The 21925-nt window shown below is 45.8% G+C and overlaps 1 protein-coding gene across 1 annotated transcript in view; it reads right to left on the reverse strand.

The window, feature by feature from the left end:
- LOC308315145 (zinc finger and BTB domain-containing protein 46-like) overlaps nucleotides 1-21925 on the reverse strand; it is a gene marked incomplete at its 3' end in the record, with an annotated part of 85247 nt that overhangs the window by 42377 nt on the left and 20945 nt on the right. Inside the window, 3 exon segments of the mRNA XM_080762984.1 lie at nucleotides 18346-18712; nucleotides 18714-19316; nucleotides 21561-21783. Of these exon segments, the coding sequence (XP_080619110.1) occupies nucleotides 18346-18712; nucleotides 18714-19316; nucleotides 21561-21746 (1156 nt within the window). The 5' untranslated portion in view covers nucleotides 21747-21783.

Here is a 21925-nt window from a genome sequence, read left to right on the forward strand (position 1 = left end):
CACTATCCCTTTAAAAGAAGACAGGCGATAGGCTACTATCCCTTTAAAAGAAGATAGGCGATAGGCTACTATCCCTTTAAAAGAAGATAGGCGATAGGCTACTATCCCTTTAAAGAAGATAGGCGATATAGGCTACTATCCCTTTAAAAGAAGATAGGCGATATAGGCTACTATCCCTTTAAAAGAAGATAGGCGATAGGCTACTATCCCTTTAAAAGAAGATAGGCGATATAGGCTACTATCCCTTTAAAAGAAGACAGGCGATATAGGCTACTATCCCTTAAAAGAAGATAGGCGATAGGCTACTATCCCTTTAAAAGAAGATAGGTGATAGGTTACTATCCCACTATCCCTTTAAAAGAAGACAGGCGATAGGCTACTATCCCTTTAAAAGAAGATAGGCGATAGGCTACTATCCCTTTAAAAAGAAGATAGGCGATAGGCTACTATCCCTTTAAAAGAAGATAGGCGATAGGCTACTATCCCTTTAAAAGAGACAGGCGATAGGCTACTATCCCTTTAAAAGAAGACAGGCGATAGGCTACTATCCCTTTAAAAGAAGACAGGCGATAGGCTACTATCCCTTTAAAAGAAGACAGGCGATAGGCTACTATCCCTTTAAAAGAAGATAGGCGATAGGCTACTATCCCTTTAAAAGAAGATAGGCGATAGGCTACTATCCCTTTAAAAGAAGATAGGCGATAGGCTACTATCCCTTTAAAGAAGACAGGCGATATAGGCTACTATCCCTTTAAAAGAAGATAGGCGATAGGCTACTATCCCTTTAAAAGAAGATAGGCGATATAGGCTACTATCCCTTTAAAAGAAGATAGGCGATATAGGCTACTATCCCTTTAAAAGAAGATAGGCGATATAGGCTACTATCCTTTAAAAGAAGATAGGCGATAGGCTACTATCCCTTTAAAAGAGATAGGCAATAGGCTACTATCCCTTTAAAAGAAGACAGGCGATATAGGCTACTATCCTTTAAAAGGAGATAGGCAATAGGCTACTATCCCTTTAAAAGAAGACAGGCGATATAGGCTACTATCCCTTTAAAAGGAGATAGGCGATATAGGCTACTATCCCTTTAAAAGAAGATAGGCGATAGGCTACTATCCCTTTAAAAGGAGATAGGCGATATAGGCTACTATCCCTTTAAAAGAAGATAGGCGATAGGCTACTATCCCTTTAAAAGAAGATAGGCGATAGGCTACTATCCCTTTAAAAGAAGATAGGCGATAGGCTACTATCCCTTTAAAAGAAGATAGGCGATAGGCTACTATCCCTTTAAAAGAAGATAGGCGATATAGGCTACTATCCCTTTAAAAGGAGATAGGGCAATAGGCTACTATCCCTTTAAAAGAAGACAGGCGATATAGGCTACTATCCCTTTAAAAGGAGATAGGCAATAGGCTACTATCCCTTTAAAAGAAGACAGGCGATATAGGCTACTATCCCTTTAAAAGAAGATAGGCGATATAGGCTACTATCCCTTTAAAAGAAGACAGGCGATATAGGCTACTATCCCTTTAAAAGAAGATAGGCGATATAGGCTACTATCCCTTTAAAAGAAGATAGGCAATAGGCTACTATCCCTTTAAAAGAAGATAGGCGATAGGCTACTATCCCTTTAAAAGAAGATAGGCGATATAGGCTACTATCCCTTTAAAAGAAGATAGGCGATAGGCTACTATCCCTTTAAAAGAAGATAGGCGATATAGGCTACTATCCCTTTAAAGAAGATAGGCGATATAGGCTACTATCCCTTTAAAAGAAGACAGGCGATAGGCTACTATCCCTTTAAAAGAAGACAGGCGATAGGCTACTATCCCTTTAAAAGAAGATAGGCGATATAGGCTACTATCCCTTTAAAAGAAGATAGGCGATAGGCTACTATCCCTTTAAAAGAAGATAGGCGATATAGGCTACTATCCCTTTAAAAGAAGATAGGCGATATAGGCTACTATCCCTTTAAAAGAAGATAGGCGATAGGCTACTATCCCTTTAAAAGAAGATAGGCGATAGGCTACTATCCCTTTAAAAGAAGATAGGCGATAGGCTACTATCCCTTTAAAAGAAGATAGGCGATATAGGCTACTATCCCTTTAAAAGAAGATAGGCGATAGGCTACTATCCCTTTAAAAGAAGATAGGCGATATAGGCTACTATCCCTTTAAAGAAGATAGGCGATATAGGCTACTATCCCTTTAAAAGAAGACAGGCGATAGGCTACTATCTCTTTAAAAGAAGATAGGCGATATAGGCTACTATCCCTTTAAAGAAGATAGGCGATATAGGCTACTATCCCTTTAAAAGAAGACAGGCGATAGGCTACTCCATTTAAAAGAAGATAGGCGATATAGGCTACTATCCCTTTAAAAGAAGACAGGCGATAGGCTACTATCCCTTTAAAAGAAGATAGGCGATAGGCTACTATCCCTTTAAAAGAAGATAGGCGATAGGCTACTATCCCTTTAAAAGAAGATAGGCGATAGGCTACTATCCCTTTAAAAGGAGATAGGCGATATAGGCTACTATCCCTTTAAAAGAAGATAGGCGATATAGGCTACTATCCCTTGAAAGAAGATAGGCGATATAGGCTACTATCCCTTTAAAAGAAGATAGGCGATATAGGCTACTATCCCTTTAAAAGAAGATAGGCGATAGGCTACTATCCCTTTAAAAGGAGATAGGCGATATAGGCTACTATCCCTTTAAAAGAAGATAGGCGATATAGGCTACTATCCCTTTAAAAGAAGATAGGCGATAGGCTACTATCCCTTTAAAAGGAGATAGGCGATATAGGCTACTATCCCTTTAAAAGAAGATAGGTGATAGGTTACTATCCCACTATCCCTTTAAAAGAAGATAGGCAATAGGCTACTATCCCTTTAAAAGAAGATAGGCGATATAGGCTACTATCCCTTTAAAAGAAGATAGGCGATAGGCTACTATCCCTTTAAAAGGAGATAGGCGATATAGGCTACTATCCCTTTAAAAGAAGATAGGCGATAGGCTACTATCCCTTTAAAAGAAGATAGGCGATATAGGCTACTATCCCTTTAAAAGAAGATAGGCGATAGGCTACTATCCCTTTAAAAGAAGATAGGCGATAGGCTACTATCCCTTTAAAAGAAGATAGGCGATATAGGCTACTATCCCTTTAAAAGAAGATAGGCGATATAGGCTACTATCCCTTTAAAAGAAGATAGGCGATATAGGCTACTATCCCTTTAAAAGAAGATAGGCGATAGGCTACTATCCCTTTAAAAGAAGACAGGCGATATAGGCTACTATCCCTTTAAAAGGAGATAGGCGATATAGGCTACTATCCCTTTAAAAGGAGATAGGCGATATAGGCTACTATCCCTTTAAAAGAAGATAGGTGATAGGTTACTATCCCACTATCCCTTTAAAAGAAGATAGGCGATAGGCTACTATCCCTTTAAAAGAAGATAGGCAATAGGCTACTATCCCTTTAAAAGAAGATAGGCGATATAGGCTACTATCCCTTTAAAAGAAGACAGGCGATAGGCTACTATCCCTTTAAAAGAAGATAGGCGATATAGGCTACTATCCCTTTAAAAGAAGATAGGCGATAGGCTACTATCCCTTTAAAAGAAGATAGGCGATATAGGCTACTATCCCTTTAAAAGAAGATAGGCGATATAGGCTACTATCCCTTTAAAAGAAGATAGGCGATAGGCTACTATCCCTTTAAAAGAAGACAGGCGATATAGGCTACTATCCCTTTAAAAGGAGATAGGCGATATAGGCTACTATCCCTTTAAAAGGAGATAGGCGATATAGGCTACTATCCCTTTAAAAGGAGATAGGCGATATAGGCTACTATCCCTTTAAAAGGAGATAGGTGATATAGGCTACTATCCCTTTAAAAGAAGATAGGCGATATAGGCTACTATCCCTTTAAAAGAAGACAGGCGATAGGCTACTATCCCTTTAAAAGAAGATAGGCGATATAGGCTACTATCCCTTTAAAAGGAGATAGGCGATATAGGCTACTATCCCTTTAAAAGAAGATAGGCGATATAGGCTACTATCCCTTTCCTGGATTATAGAGTAGCAGCAGAAAGGGAACGTCGGGGTGAAATATAGATTGTGTCACACAGGTGTATTTAATTCTTCTCTGACAGTGAGTGCTGTGAGGTGTCACCGCAGAGAGAGAGAGACGGCTGAGCCTGCTGCAAGGTGCATGTATTTTAGGTTAACTCAATAATGGTGTGTGTGTGTGTGTGTGTGTGTGTGTGTGTGTGTGTGTGTGTGTGTTTGCACTGGAGGTGCAGGGGGTGAGATGGAGGTGAGTGCACGTGCGTGCATGTGTGCGTGCGTGCAAGGAGTTGGGGGGGCAACGCGATGAGTGTTCAACCACACAAACCCTGCCTGCCAACAGGACATCCTGACAGGATGCATTCTGGGTATTTTAATTCTTAAAGCGTGAACGATCAATGCCACTCGAGGCTGTGTGTGTGTGTGTGTGTGTGTGTGTGTGTACACGTTTGCATGCGCATGCTGTATGCACACAATATTTTGGACATATGCATAGTCGTTCATGAGAAGCACGCGTGGGTGAAAGCGCGCATGTGCATTTATACGTACATGTGCATGCCAGTACAGTAAAGTTACATGCGAGCGTGTGTGTGTGTGTGTGTGTGTGTGTGTGTGTGTGTGTGTGTGTGTGTATGTGTGTGTGTGTGTGTGTGTGTGTGTGTGTGCCTGCATGGCCGCACGGGCCCAACCCAGGTACACTTAGGGTGGGTGCTGGTGGCTAATCTTTAACTTAGGCCCTATAGGCCTATACTGTATAGTACAGTGTATATACTTATAGTCGTAGGATGAAAATAACCGATCCAAGACGTGTAGAATCACAACCCAGCGCTGACTCCCCTCTCCTTCCCTCTACACCCCTCTCCTGTCCTGTCCTGTCCTGTCCTGTCCTGTCCTGTCCTCTCCCCTCTTTCCCCTCCCCTCTCTCTCTCTCTCTCTCGGTCCTCCTGTTCCAGTGCGGGCAGGCAGACAGGCTGGTGGAGAGGTGGGGGGTGCTCTCTGCTCTCTGACGTTTTGGAAAAAAGCCGTGGTCAGGAGGGGGGGGGGGGGGAGGTGGGGGGCTTCCTGTCCAGAACGGCTCTTTTAAAGCCAGAGACTTATAAATAGAGCAGGTGTCAGTATTGAGAATTGAGAGAGAGAGTGAGGACAGAGAGAGAGAGAGAGAGAGAGAGAGAAAGAGAATAATTCTGTGAATTTACATGCATGGGTGTGTGTGTGTGTGTGTGTGTGTGTGTGTGTGTGTGTGTGTGTGTGTGTGTGTGCGCGCGCGCGCGCGTCCTTGTCCCTTTTATGCCCATATATGGAGGTCCCTGATGTCATCAGTATATAAGCCCCATTGGCCATACAACAGGCATGCTGATCCTGTTACAGTATTCATAGGGGTGCATGGCTGCAGGCAATATGGCAGAAAGATCATATCACGACTCTATTCATCACAAAAACATTTCTCATGGGACATCCAGTGTATAAGCTGCTGTAATATTGTGAGTGAGAAGGCTATTGTAACGCCAGTAAGGCTGTCCAACTGTTGAAGCTGCCACTATACCACAGTGGGTGAAAAGAACACACCCCTTAAGACTAAACCACACCCATCAGAGGTGTGACTTCCATAGGTACCCAGGTACTTTTAAATACCTAGAGGTAGCTATGGGTACTGGGCCGGCAGAAAGGAATGGAACCCCACTGTACCTACTGGCGAAATGTGGAATTGCAGCACTTTAATGGAAGTGGACGGACGTTCATGACGTCACGTGCGTCAGCCCCCGGACCTCAAAACTGAGGTCCGGGGCTAAAGGCTAGGCTAAACTTCTGCTTGCTCGAGCCATTGCGTTATAATTATACTTCTGGCTTCAAAACGCCACTGAGCAACGTCCAACTGAAATGAGTCGTTTTAAAACAACGAAGAAGGAATGTATAGTGGAAGAATAATTCAACTAAGTCATTATAACGGTGGTTAATAATTAATTAACACCCCGAACGCCCAAGGGTGGAACCATTAAATCAGGACGCCCAGCGATTTGTTTCTTCGGGACCCTATTTCAAGGTTGCTCCGCGCCATTTTGGCGTGAGGTCGATCGACAACGGGGGGTTAATTCTAACGCGACGGGACCGCGACGGGCCGTCAAAACATAAATCTTTGATTAGAATTGGACGCGTTGATTTAGATCAAGAGTTATTCACGTTTTAAGATTATTTGCGTGTGTCCGTGCGTGTGGGGTCTTTTTCAGCATGGTCAGCCATAATGGTCAGCAGGATGTGAGGTCACATCAGAAAAGATGGCTGGTGGGCGGGCAGAGAAACGGTGCGGTTACCACGGCAATAAGAGAGAGAGCAGTGTATATTTCTCTCCTTTCCCCCCGGGCCCTGTAGGTTCTCTCTGTTCTATATAGTCACAGTAAAATGCATCCATGTTAATCTATACATTTGCAACTCTGAGAATATACAAATGTATAACCAAATGGATTTGTACCCCCTCAGAGAGAGAGAGAGAGAGAGAGAGAGAGAGAGGGGGGGGGGGGGGGGGAGGAAGAGAGAGGGAGCGTGCACGGGGAGATAAAAAGAACAGTATTGTAGTCTTGCGTCACAAGCCCCCGAAAGAACAAATAAGCATTCAGCCCCCTTTCAGGGGGGGGGGGGGGGGGGGGGGTCAGAAAGGGAAACTGAGGGAGGGGGTGAGGGGGATGCAGGGTTGAAGGCCACATGGAGTCAATGGGGTTGGGAGGAAAAGAGCTGGAATCATCTGCACTGCTACACATAGTGGACAAAGGCACTGAGAAAGACCAGTGTGTGTGTGTGGGGGGTGGGGGGGAGAAGGGGGGGAGAGGGGAGAGAGAGCGAGAGAGGAGGGGGGCGAGAGAGGAGCGGGGGGGGGGGGGGGGGGGGGCATAGAGTACAAAGACAGTGGGAAACAGGAAAGATGACAGAATGGACAAGGGAACAAAATGTAAGAAATTAGCAAGAACCACACGCGTGTGTGTGTGTGTGTGTGTGTGTGTGTGTGTGTGTGTGTGTGTGTGTGTGTGTGTGTGTGCGTGCGCGCGGGCAGGGGGTTGAAGTGAGAGAAAGAGAGATAGCGAAAGTGAGGAAAAAAAGTACAGTAAAGGAGAGAGAGAGAGAGAGAGAGCGAGAGAGAGACCCTGACATCATGTAGCCATCCGACCCACAATGTGTCGAGCAGTGAGCCGTGAAGAAAAGGGTTCAAAATTAAGTCTGCATGCCTGAAATATTAAATCTATTTTGGTTTATAATGAAGAGGGAGTGAATTAGGGAGGAAATATGAGGGTAGATTATTAAAACCGGAGAGAGAGAGAGAGAGAGAGAGAGAGAGAGAGAGAGAGAGAGAGAGAGAGAGAGGAGGTGAGACGCTGCGATGGGGGTGCTGGTGTGTGTGTGTGTGTGTGTGTGTGTGTGTGTGTGTGCAGGGGGTGAAATCTGTTCACGGTGTTTTAAATATTAAACCTATTTCAAGTTTAATGAAGTGCAAATACTATGGGGAGGATCTTAGCTGGAATACAGAGAGGAACGGAGGTGAAAAGGGGGATCCGTTCATTATTTCAAGTGTGCACCTTTTAGACTGCAGAGACTTGGGGAGGAAAAGAGGAGAGAGAAAGGAGAAGGGAAAGTTTGAGAGGAGAGGAGAGGAGAGGAGAGGAGAGGAGAGGAGAGGAGAGGAGAGGAGAGGAGAGGAGAGGAGAGGAGAGGAGAGGAGAGGAGAGGAGAGGAGAGGAGAGGAGAGGAGAGGAGAGGGGAGAGGACTTGTTTCTCATCTCCTCCTCTCCTCTCCAAGTTGGACATGCACCGCTACACACACACACACACACACACGCTCAATTGCTCGCACAGGAATAAACATACTATTAAGAGTTTGTCGGAAAAACTAATTCAAGTAAAACTAATTTGTAAAACAATTGTAACCAAATGGACCCATAAGGGTTTTTGCCGTCTCTGTGGTGTGAGTGAGTGCATGCATACTGTGTGTGGGTGTGCGTATGTGTGTGTGTGTGTGTGTGTGTGTGTGTGTGTGTGTGTGTGTGTGTGTGGTTGAGGGGGTACAAGCCTCCGGCAGGCAGGGGCCAGAGAGGAGAAGAGAGTCAGATAAAGACGTTGGCTTCTCACACCCTCCTAGAAGACTTCTCCATGTGATCGATGTGCAACAGCTAGAGGGCGATGCAAACAGCAGCCCACGTGCGTTTGAACTCTTCGCGTCTCCATAATCAGATGCTCTGAGCCTGCGTGCGCGCGCGCGCGCGCGTGTGTGTGTGTGTGTGTGTGTGTGTGTGTGTGTGTGTGTGTGTGTGTGTGTGTTTATATACGTCACTGGCCATCCACCACATTGCCAAAATCCCCCAAGCCAACACAAAAGGTCACCATTTGGGTATTTTTCTGTTTAATACCACTGAAAAAATCTGAAGACGTGAAAAGAGAGAGAGAGAGAGAGAGAGAGAGAGAGAAACAATCTCCAGTTTATGGTTGTTGTTGGGGGGGCCAAAGATCAAGTTTAAGTTTGCCCCGAGAATAAAGGAAGCAAAAGACGAGAAAAACCGAACAAAACTTTTGGAAGAAAAAACCCACATTAGGATGTGGGCTGAAGCTTAACGTCTCCATCTATTGACCAGAGACAGCAGGAGGAGGAACGCACGGTTAAACTGTGGAAGAAAGAGAACTAAATGTACTAGCGCTGCTCTGGGAGGTTCGAACGGAGGAAAAGTTGGAATGGATGCAGCTTTGGAAAGAAAATCCTGTTTCGACCTGAGGACGATTCCACAAAATGTCTTCTAAATCCTGACAGTTTTCTGAAAAAAACTATGTCAGTGGTGCTCAAACAGTTTCATATGAAAGACCCCCAAAAATATATGTATTTGGCCCGCTGACCCCCCATCTGAAAATATGTTGTTCCAGGGACCTCCCCCAGAAGCAACGCTTTGAGTTAAAAACGTTCGCTCTGAAAGAATATATACTCAAAGGTTTGCGCCGCATTTTCACGATTTAAAGAAAAAATAGCTAAAGTTTAAAATAATGTTTAATACACCAAAAGGTGGTTCCTGCCCAAAATGGGTTAACCATTAAACACTTATTTTGCCTCATCTTATGTCTCTCTAGAAGCGTTAATATTCCCAATGAGGCGCTTGCTGAAGTCAGAAATGACCAACAGAACATCGGCGTTATGGTCAAAACCATGGAGAGCGCCGTAGATTTAGAGTTATGAGCAACGTGTATATACACGTCATTAGCATAATTAGTGATTTATTAATACCCACGTATGTAAAAAAGTGAAAATATTGAAGTTTGCAGATCTGCTTATTTTTCTTTATTTACACTTTGACCGGGCATTCATTGGTAGGTGGGGTTTCTGAACTGTCCACAGCCCTCCTGTGAGACACAATAACAATATTATAATGAGCATTAGTGAGGACCAATTATCTAATATGAAGACAGGTTGAAAATGGGTGAAGTGGTCCTAACCGGTGCGCTATAGTGCGCCCTGCGTCGTCAAAATGCCTGCCGCGCGAGATTGCAGATCAAAAGGCAATTGAGGCACTTTCGCGTACCAAGAGAATCCTGACACAACGCCAATTACAGCCAGGCACTCTGGAAGAAACAAGTATACTATACTACAAATGTCTATCTAGACATAATAGCATCATGTTGGCTGCATTTTCTGCAAGTCTCTGGCAGCAGCCTATATAAATGACGTCCAAACGCCATCCTGAGATTGTCTCAACATGTTTTCTATAGTCCCGTGTGGCAAAAACCACAGCCCTGTGTGGGCTCAAACTAAACACTACACAACCCACTTGAAGTGGGATCCCAAGGACGCCACAGTAGGACGGAGACAAACCCTTACAAAACACGTCAACATGCAGTGGTGAGGCTGAATGAGAGTCCTTAAGACTTTTTTATTTATTATTTCATAACAGTTTTGAGTAAGAAAGTATAAGTAAGATTGAAATTGAAATTATCACTGGCGTGTCACCAGTTGTTATAGTCACTGAATGGATCTTGCGTTCATCATCAATTGGCAAAGAAAACACAATTCTCTGAGGGTTTGACGTGTTAAGTGTTCCTGAAGGAGAGTGTAAAAAGAACGCGTGGGGGGGAGAGAGAGCAGCATTTTAACCCATTCTGACCTGAGATCAGATTCATACGAGGTTTCCACTGGACACACACTGGTCTGATGAACCCATTCTGACCTGAGATCAGATTCTAAAAATGTCAGTCGTTCTTCGAATTTTTCAAAAATAGCAGACCTACAAGCTCGTATCGCGCCACTCGGTGGCGCGATATGAGCTTGTAGATCTGCTATTTTTCAATAGGTAAAGCATAACATGATGCTAACACCAAAATGGGTGCCCGGTCAGAATGGGTTAATTTGATGTTAGTCGAGTACTGTAGCTAATATACTTGACTGAGACGTCGCATTGTTACCACAGCTCCGTTTAGACGCGTCCTTCTAGTAGGGCTATACCATCCTTAACGTATACAAATACATTTCTTATTTCCTGTTTGTGTCATTTCACACTTGCTTTGGCGATGTAAAAATATGTTTCCCGTGCGCGTGTGTGTGTGTGTGTGTGTGTCAAAGATGGTTTGGTGACATGCCATTGTGACACGCCATTGTGACTTTGTGACGTGCCATTGTTCCCGCTTGAAAGCAACTGCCCGAAGCCACGAAAAAGCTATAACAATAAATGCAAAAAAAAAATGATGCATGTCCATGAACTGAAAAACAAACATGAAGTGTGTCAATGGGTGTGTGATGATAAATTGGGCATATACATAATGACATGAAGTTTAGCAGCAAAGCAGCCGTTTGCAAAGGGACGACAGGGATTTCAAGGAAAACGTGCCTAAATCCTGGCAGCTGTTGACGTCCACTGATATGCTATGCATGTCAGCGTTGACATGTGTGAACCGTCCCTGTGTGAAACGCTCAGGCGTTAATGCTATGATCTTTTTTTACACGGCCTTCCGCGTGTTATCCTGACATTACCACCTAATCCTCCCGACGCAATCCTCAGCCCTCTGTGTTGTCGAGGGCACAACGTTGACGTTTCAAAAGAGATGCCCCCCCCAGGCATCTCTTTTTTTCTGGATTTTGATAAGGGGCCCATTTGAATGTCTCAAAAGCGTTCCGTGGCCCACCCATCTGACAACATGGTGGCCCACCCATCTGACAACATGGTGGCCCACCCATCTGACAACATGGTGAGCCATGTGCGTTTTTATTTTAATCAATAAACTTTATTTGTTCAGACTCGGGGTCCAATAAACAACAGACAACATAAACACTACACACAGAGAAGAAACACCCCCTAACCCATAAAAACATCATTTTTACAATAAAAATTCATACCAGTGCTTCCAAAAAGCAGACCTTTAGTGCTACTGAAGCTGGGGTTACACAGCAGCATAATTATGCAGTTTTGAGACTCATTGAGCCGACACACACACACACACACACACACATTTATACATTAAGTTTCTCAGTAAGGCAATGATCGATCGATGAATCAGTTGATTGTGTTTGAGTGATTCTCAGCCTAATGGGCCGTGAGGATATAGTGAATATCAGATGAGTTTAAAAAAGTCTAGTCACTCAAAGTATAGCCTCGGAAACCCAGACGTTTTTATTTCCAGGGAGAAAAAAAAAGTCTGGGTCTGAGTCCACTTCAATTCGGCATAGAGTATAGCGCAAACATTGCTCACTCTCTGCTGATTTCTGATTGTCTGCACCTTTGTAAAATTGACATACACACGCACACATGTACAAACACACGCTCCTCTCTCTCTGTCGCTCTAAGTAATTAGTCTCATGTCGCGCAGCTGCGGGATCTGCCTATGCCATAAAAAGCATAGGTGAGTTCCAGGCTACTCAAAGTAGGTGAACATAACCTCAGAACGCATCCCGTTGTTAGCTTGTATAGTTTGGCTATTTTCACTATGGACGTTCAACAACGTATATAGGATTTTAGGTGGTTGATATGACTTTAATTAAAAACCATTTTAAAATCCATGAACCCATATGCTTTTATTGTATTATTTTACTACTTTCTTTGAAAATGTATTAAAACAATTGTATTATGCATATTTTTAAGCACACGGGAAATTAATCTAAATTCACATGAGCACAGCAGCTTCAATAATTGCGGTTGAGATGAAATTTATGACGCAAAATGTATTACAAAATTATGACGGCTCTCTTCTCTTTACTGTATGTTGTTAACCACAAACCATATTTTCTGCATAACTTGGAAACAGTAAACAACAACTCACTGTACATATGGCGAGATAACCTACTGCAAAGACTACGGACTAATAAGGATGTCTCTTAAAAGGATTTCCATTTTCTGCTGCTGTGGCCGTTCTGTTCCATGTTGGCACCAAATAAGAGCTGTAAGAAGGGTCCATTTTGTTTGTGGAAGAGTTACATTTACACTCAGAATTATTATTTTTTTGCTGTGTGATCTGAGATCAGAGAGAGAGAGAGAGAGAGAGAGAGAGAGAGAGAGAGAGAGAGAGAGAGAGAGAGAGCGAGAGAGAGAGAGAGAGAGAGAGAGAATAGAAGGTAAGAGAAGTATAGTGCACTTTTCATCAATAAGGAATGAAGCAATTAAGCTAATCTCAGACTGGGGTGCGCTTCTCTCTCCTTTATTCCTACCAGTCATGGAAACCCAAGCACAGGAATGGATGACACTATACTACCCCCACCATCCCCACCACCCACCTACCTCTCTCTCTGTGTCACACACACACACACACACACACACACACACACGCACACACACGCACGCCGTCACCACGCCAAGCCCACCCCCACAAAGCTAACACCGGAGCGAGCATTCCCCTAGAAAATAATGATCTCACCTAACCTGTTCAACAATCCCCAACAATCCCTTCCCTAAACACACACACACACACACACACTGTAGTCTCTCTCTCTCTCTCTCGCACACACACACACCCACGCACGCACGCACGCACCGACCCCACCTCCTGCAAACTGAGCTGAATACACAATGGTGAAACCCACACTGAGTGTCAGGCCAGGGGATAAAACACAACCCTTTAACAACCCCCCCCGACTCCAAACCGCAGGCTCTGTGTTAGCTGACCGGGAGGGAACACCAGTACACCATACCACAACGGAACCGTCCGTTTCAGGTCTGTGACAACTAAGTATAGATCAGACAGACCATCCTCAACTAAGTATAAATCAGACAGACCAACCTCACCTAAGTATAGATCTGACAGACCACCCTCAACTGAGTATAGATCTGACAGACCACCCTCAACTAAGTATAGATCTGACAGACCATCCTCAACTAAGTATAGATCTGACAGACCACCCTCAACTGAGTATAGATCTGACAGACCATCCTCAACTAAGTATAAATCAGACAGACCATCCTCAACTAAGAATAGATCTGACAGACCATCCTCAACTAAGTATAAATCAGACAGACCATCCTCAACTAAGAATAGATCTGACAGACCATCCTCAACTAAGTATAAATCAGACAGACCATCCTCAACTAAGAATAGATCTGACAGACCATCCTCAACTAAGTAGAAATCAGGTCGCAAGAGCGTTTTTTTTTTTTAAACCAATTTTTCCCAAACAATTCAATTAAGTATTTCCTAGATAAAATAAATCAAGTCATTACCATGAATAAATTATGACGCATTTAAGTAGCAGTGAAAATAGCTGAACTATAAAGCTCACAACGTGGCACGAAGCGACGCACTGTGAGCTTGTAAATCTGCTGTTTTCACACATTCTGGGTCCCGGCGCGGGCGAATGTCTTCATTTCTCTTTTGGGTGCGCAGGCGAAAGAGTTTGGGACCCCATGGCATCATCCCCCTTCTCTCTCTCTCCTTCCTTCCATGAATGGCCCACGGTGAAGCCAGGCCCCGTGTCCCACATTTAAAGAGCAAGCGTTTAAATGGCAGTGTTTGGACAACGCCAGCCAGGTGAGCCTTACTGGTAAAAAACACGCCCGACAGCAACACTACACTTCCTCTAACCTTTTTAGGCGACGCTGAGAAAACACTTCCTCCTTGTCTCCTTCCTTGTTACTTTAACCACATGAAACCCTAAAGCATTCCTTATTCTGCATGGGCAAAACGGAGCTATAGACCAGGAGATTTGAGAGATTTGGAGAATAGGAGCAGGCCTTAGTACGGAGCCCTGAGGTGAGCCCCGGTCAGCTGGAGTACATATTAGGGTTTAAGTGGTTATTAACAGTAGGTGAGGCGAGGCACAGCTCCTCCACGTTCACCAGGGATTATTCCTAAAGCCCTTTTGTTATAGAAGGGAATAAAGGGGCAGACTTGGCATGCCAGAAGGTATGCCAAAATGTTTATCATTAAATTAAACATTGTGTGGCATTGGAATCGCAGCACGCTTTTGCCATGGTCCTGCAGACGTTCAAATTCACGGTTAGTCCATGGTCGCACGCACGCACGCACGTGCACACGCACACACACACACACACTTCTGTATACACATATACAATTCTGTATTGTCAAATATGGACTATACACTTCACAATTCGAGAACAGTAGATGAACTTGACGAGTGCCCGAGGTTGTTTGTATATATATATATTGTACGTTGTTTTATGTTGTGATGTTTTATGTGACCGCAGCAGCAGACGCTAACGGAGTTCTGAATAAATAAATAAAAAAGATCAAAGGATATATCAGGGTCTCAGAGATACAGTACAAATCATATGGGGGTCCGTGGCTATAATGCATATCAAACTGGGGGTCCTTGAAGAAAAGAAGAAAGAAAGAAGAAAATCACTATTTTCACATGGAACTCTAGCTACACTAGTACCAGACTGCCTAAAAAAAGAGCGGTTTAGAATATTTGATTTTATGTATTTAACACGACCATTGCTTTTTTTTTTTTCTTTTTTTTTTTAACTGTCCGTAGACCATCTGTCTCCCTCCTTAGCAAAACTCCTGTTGCACTCCTGTGTGACCTCGTTTGCATGTGTGAGTGCACTGCACGGCATCAGCATGCACACTGCACAGTGTCACTAAATACACCTGGGTATTATGGGATGGAGGGAAGTTACCCCAGCAACGCAGAGAGGCAAACAATGTCTACAACAGGACTTCTTCGTGTCAATGACCCCCCCCCCCCCCCCCCCCTACCATCGGCACACAATTATTCAAACACTTTCTATATTTTTTTGAAAATGTTTAAAAATAGCACAATGTACAAGCTTGCAGCACTTAAAAAAAGAAAAAAGAAAAAGCCAACTTATAAAATATTGATGAAGGGGTTCAAATCTAAATTAGCTGGGGACCCCCTGGAACCCCCTCAAGAACCACTGAAGTAAAGGAATGTGTTAGAATGTGCGTGAGTGTGTGTGTGTGTGTGTGTGTGTGTGTGTGTGTGTGTGTGTGTGTGTACATGCATCTCTAGGCTTGGTGTTGTATCATAGGCTACCCCCCCCCCCCCAACACGTGGCAATCACTTTACGAAAAAAAGATAGCTTTCAAAGCTTTTGTGTTTTATCCTTTGACAGATTTTGTACAAATAATAAATGCATTTCAGAGAGAGAGAGACAGAGAGAGTGAGCTGTGTATTACGGAAACAGGTGTGTTTGTGCGTGCGTGCGTGCGTGTGCATGTGTGCGTGTGTGTGTGTGTGTGTGTGTGTGTGCAGGTCACACAATCCAGGACTTAGGACACTTTAGAGTTAAGTAGACAAACTCCTATAAGCCTGTACGGATCTGTCCGTCCTCTCTCTCTCTCTCTCTCCCTCTCTCTCTCTCTCTCTCCCGCTCTCATTTATAAAACCTACGCAGAGCCCCCCCTCCGGTCGTCCTCCACCCCTCCCTCCTCCTCCTCCTCCTCCTCTTCGCCTCCTCTCACCCTTTCGAGAGGTCCCTCCCTTCCTAAACCCCAGAGAGAGAGGGGGGGGGGTGGGGGGAGGAGTTTGGGATGGCGAGGAGGACGCGGTGGTAATCCGTGCAGTGACCCAGGTCAATTCAATTATCCTGTTTTCTTTAGCTGCGCGACGCGTTGTGCCCATTTCACCGCCAACTCCCTTAACCCATTCTGACCTGAGATCAGATTCATACGAGGTTTCCACTGGACACACACTGGTCTGATGAACCCATTCTGACCTGAGATCAGATTCTAAAAATGTCAAGTCGTTCTTCGATTTTTCAAAAATAGCAGATCTACAAGCTACGAGCTTGTAGATCTGCTATTTTTCAATAGCTAAAGCATAACATGATGCTAATACCAAAATGGGTGCCCGCCCAGAATGGGTTAATGCGGCACCAGGATTAGCTTCCCCTCACTTTTAATGATCTACCTATCGACGCCTTGGGCCCCAACGGCGCACACACGCACGTGCACACGCGCGCACACACACACACACACACACACACACACACATGAGACACGAGACACACACACACACACACCTGCACACGTTTGAATTACTACATAGTTCTGAGGACATCAATGTTTTGGGGAGGGCAGTTTTATGAATGCCATTCTTAACCCTCACTCGTCTAAACCAATGAGTTACACACATTGGTTCCACGCTCAGAAAACTGCAGATCTACAATACAGGCGTGCAGGGTGTCACTCACAGCACGGTGCATTGTGTGAGCTTATAGGTCGACAGTTGTTGTGTTTTTGTTTTATCCGGGCGGGGGAGAATCTTTGAATCTTTTCCAATTTGCAGGCCTATAGGTCTAAAAGTATTTTGAAATCATGAAAAACAACTGTAGGAAAAAAACACCTAGATGTCAGGCGTCTAGACAGGTGTGTATATAGGCCAGTGGACATCAATGAAAAGGAATAGAATACAACCGCACACTGTGTATCTGCTCAGTACAAGAGTATTTTTTTTATTTTTAATGCAACGTTTCGGTCCCTTTCGGACCTTCTTCAGGCATAATATCATAAAAAAACAACCATTGCTCTTATTGTGAGGACCAGCATCCCAATGTCTAATTCTCACATTTTAGTATCCTATACTAGGAGGGGACATTTGGCCCTCACAAGCATAGTAATACAAGTACTATAGTGTACACACACACACACACACACACACACACACACACACACACACACACACACACACACACACACAAACACACTTAACAATTACGTTGAGGGTAAAGAGCAAGAGAATCTTTCTCTGCTAAAAGTTAGCGTACGTGTATCCGTGTGTGTGTGCGTCTTATCTGTGTGTGTGTGTGTGTGTGTGTGTGTGTGTGACTGTGTGTATGTGTGACTGTGTGTGTGTGTGTGTGTGTGTGTGTGTGTGACTGTGTGTGAGACTGTGTGTGTGTGCTTGTTTTTGTGTGTAGCGCTATATTTTGTATAGCGCTACGTATGTGTGTAGGTGTGTTGTTCTAAACAGAAACCACTGTCAGCGAGCACACTGGTGTATTCTCCATCTGCTTTTCACCTCCCACCACCAGGACTGGGAGATAATCATCTTTAAGAGGCCTAAACAAGTTGCTGCAGAGCCTTAGTTAATCTGACGCCCAATACAAGACCCTCAGGACTGGATGGGGCATTTCTTTTATATACCAGCACAATCTGTACAAAAGGGCTGAAGTTCCTCTGCCAGCAGTCTCCACCATACACATTACAATGAGAATTGTATAAAACCGCCTTAATTGCAGCTGAAGTTAGCTGTAAACAACAAAAATAACGTTTCAAACAATGGCACAAATTGGCACTTCATTAGTTTAAACGAGCTGTTGTTTTTTTTTTTTCCGTGATAAAAGTACAGAAGTACACACAAAAAAAAAAATAATACATTCCTAACCTAACATCATCTAATTATTGCACTTAATGCGCATTTCTCCCACCACACACTTGGCCTGATTAGCCCTATACTACCCAATTAACTACATTAGCAACTATACCGTACATTAGCAAACACTGCGTGGAGTCATATTTCACTGAATCAATAAGATAAACTATTTCGCAGCGGCAGAGCGAGAGCCTGCTCGCTTTCTTGCATTCCAATCATCTGATTCAATCCACCTGCAATCGCGGTAAAGGAGGTAGGCCTAATGATCTGAACTGGAACACTTTCCTATAGCAACTCTGCTTCGAGGGGGGAAAAAACTCAGGTCTCCCGCGTGCGAAGGAAAGCCAACATCTTAACCTAGAGGAGAATTCTCCCTTGACCCGGGGGAGATCCTCAGGCAGAGGCTCTGCTACACTTAGGACCCATGAAGCCGGGTCAGCAGACCCTATACGGAAGGCATAGAGAGAGGGTCTTACCTGGGATGTCCTGCCCGTTGTAGTTCCACCCGCCCACGGTCAGCATGGAGGGCAACGGAGAGCCGGGCCCGCTGCTGTCCCTGCCGTCCTTCTCCCGGTGGTGGTGGTCGCCGCCGTTCCCCTCGGCCTGCTGGGTAATGTGCCGCACCGTGTCCTTGTTCTTCCGGTTCTTCCTGCGGCCGCCGGAGCCCAGGGGCTGCCAGGCCGAGCCCTGCAGGGTCTCCCCCTGGCCCGGGTTCGCCCCGCGGGGAGGCGCCGTGTCCCGGGGAGGGTGGTGCGAGGACGAGGCGGGCGACACCTGCTCCTCCTTGACGCTGACGGGCCGGTAGTCGTGCGGCCAGGCGGGCACAGGCGACCCCCGAGCCGTCCTCCTCATGGCTCTCGTGGCTCTTGGGGCGAAGGGGCGCCTCCGGGTCCTCCTTGCCTCCGCCGCAGCCGTAGGTGGAGCCGCCGCTGCCGCCCTCGTGGCAGGAGGCGATGGCCGAGTCGCCGGAGGAGTTGGCGGGGCTGGTGCGGCGGCCCAGCCACGGAGACGTGCTGCGGCCCGACATGATGGAGGCCAGGGCTTCGGACGCCATGCCCACGATGCCTCCTCCTCCTCCCACTCCCCCCATCACCGTCGCCACGCCTCCTCCTCCTCCTCCGGCCCCGCCCCCTCCTCCTCCCAACATGGTCACGCCCAGCCCGCCCCCGCCGCCCGCCGCGGCGCCCATCTCGAAGTCGGCCAGCTCGTCGGCCATCTCCGAGCGGATGCTGATGTCCAGCGCCGCCTTGATGAAGCCGTGGCAAGCCTGCACGATGTCGGTCATCTGCAGGTAGCTGGCCGCCGACATCACCTCGATCACGTTCTTGCTGGTCAGCGCCAGGTGCGCCGAGTACATGAAGTCCAGGATGGCCTTGAAGCCCGGCGCCGTCACGATGTCCAGGTGCGTGACCGTGGTCTGGTTGTGCGGCTCCGAGCCTTTCTTCACCTGCAAAGTGGACCAGAATGAATCAGGGATTTCATTTTTATTTTTCCGGGGGATGGTTGCTTTTTGCTTTTTTGTGTGTAAGTTAAAAAAAGTTACTATGTTTACCCAGGGTAACTGGACTAAGCTCAAGAACTTGTTTACAGCCAGGCCCTGCTCATAGAACATTTCATGGTAGGGGTTCAATGCCTTGCTCAAGGGCACTTCAGCGGTGGTAATTTTAACGTGCCGGTCCGGGGATACAAACTAGCGACCTTCCGATATCAAGACCGCTCCGCTGCCCCCACACACACACACGTGTGTGTGTGTGTGTGTGTGTGTGTGTGTGTGTGTGTGTGTGTGTGTGTGTGTGTGTGTGTGTGTGTGCGCGCGTGTGTGTGTGTCTGCGTGTGTAGGGCGGTGTTTTGCTCTCCGCTTTCCAAAAGAAAACAGCCTGGGAACACACTGATAGCTGACCGGTGGTGCGACGATCACAACATCAATCACACTGTCCTAAAAAACAAAGACTAAGAATAACCACAAAAAAGACCTTGTACACTTGTAAATCAGTTATCGAGAGACATCATCTGGCAAACTAAACTTAAACCACACTCGACCCATTGCCTTCCTTATTAGGCTAAAATAAAATACAAGCTCCAATAGCTCACTATGCAAAGAGGCACAATACTCCCATTTTAGCCGCACATGCAGTGCACCCAAAAACCTGTGAATCAAGCGCAAACAAATGTCTTTTTAATGTGGGTGCACCAGTGCACCTTACATTTATTTTAGCAGGTCTGTCAAGTGTCAAGTGTGTGTATTGTGTGGGTGAGCCTATACGTTGTATGCTGGTGAAAAGGTTAGGCGCAAGAGTGCAACAACCAAATCAAAGTTTAATGTGGAGCCCTGGCCCCGTTTCTGAGGTACGGGTCAGACTGGTAGAGCTTGTATTTTTGGCGAAGGGATTTGTTTGTAGTAGTAAAAGGAACCGATAAGTCTAGAGGGTACGAGCGTGCATGAAGTGAGTGGTAAATCCAGTGGCAAATTGAGTGGCAACGTGAGTTTAACGTTGTTTAAACCCATTCTGACCGGGAACCCATTTTGGTGTTTAGCATCATGTTATGCTTTAGCTATTGAAAAATAGCAGATCTACAAGCTCATAGCGCGCCACTTGTAGGTCTGCTATTTTTGAAAAATCGAAGAACGACTGACATTTTTAGAATCTGATCTCAGGTCAGAATGGGTTGATCAGACCAGTGTGTGTCCAGTGGAAACCTTCGTATGAATCTGATCTCAGGTCAGAATGGGTTAATGCTTTAATCAGATAGGACTTTTCCGTTTGGAAGAATGGGCCAGAAAGTAACTCGGTAGGCGTTCCCGCATAACTTCCGGCTATGCTGATGACGTCACGCGTTCCAGGTGGGTCTCTCCAGCTAAATGACGGAGAGCTGGGTAACCAAACGGACCCTCTGAGATCTTTAACTCCTGAGAATGTAAAATGAAACCAAAATGGACCCGTTTAAGGATGCATTTGGTTTCATTTTTCATTTTACATTTAATTTTTACATTTAAACCCTCAAGAGTTACATCAGTTACTACAATTCCCATAATTCTTTGGTGCACTGCTCCTCCTTGTGGATAGGGGGGAGAGCTGTCTTACTGAGACAACATGTAGTCCAGGAAGGAAGTGAGCCCAGTGTCCATGACATCAGAGACAACAGGCTCACTGCTACAATCTAAAATATCTAAAACCACATATTACACACATAAAGACCCCCAGGAAAGTGATCTAAAGCTTCTAAACGTCATTAACATATATATTTTTGCAAAAAGGGTGAAGTGTCCCTTTAACTCAGGTCTACATATGCAATACTACATTTACAAAAGCCTATTCTCTCAAGTGTTCAGCTCCTGGCAGAGCGGCGGGTCTGTAGGTACAGAGCGGCGGGTCTGTAGGTACAGAGCGGCGGGTCTGTAGGTACAGAGCGGCGGGTCTGTAGGTGCAGAGCGGCGGGTCTGTAGGTACAGAGCGGCGGGTCTGTAGGTACAGAGCGGCGGGTCTGTAGGTGCAGAGCGGCGGGTCTGTAGGTACAGAGCGGCGGGTCTGTAGGTACAGAGCGGCGGGTCTGTAGGTACAGAGCGGCGGGTCTGTAGGTACAGAGCGGCGGGTCTGTAGGTACAGAGCGGCGGGTCTGTAGGTACAGAGCGGCGGGTCTGTAGGTACAGAGCGGCGGGTCTGTAGGTACAGAGCGGCGGGTCTGTACGCACCTGGCAGTAGAGGGTCTTGAAGTAGCGCGAGGACCCCAGCAGGACGTTCTTGTGGGCCTTGAAGATCTTGCCGTCGACGATGACGCAGGCGTCGCACAGGATGCCGTGCTGCCGCTGCTCGTTCAGCTCCCGGAGGAGCTGGCGGTAGTGAGAGGAGATCTCCATGTCCTCTTTCCTGTTGTTCATCTGGGTAGCTGACGCTGTGGCCTCTCCTCCAAGCGCTCTGCTGGAGAGACAACAACGGTTGGGTTAGCTATACGACGCAGTCAATGGACCCTATAGGCTCGCATCACGCAGGCCACCGGCTAGACAACTATTCCACAGTCTCTGAATGCTATGGATTATATAGCAGTCTGGAACTACAC

This window comes from Protomyctophum bolini (assembly GCF_963924005.1).
Source record: "Protomyctophum bolini genome assembly, chromosome: 5".
NCBI lineage: Eukaryota > Metazoa > Chordata > Actinopteri > Myctophiformes > Myctophidae > Protomyctophum > Protomyctophum bolini.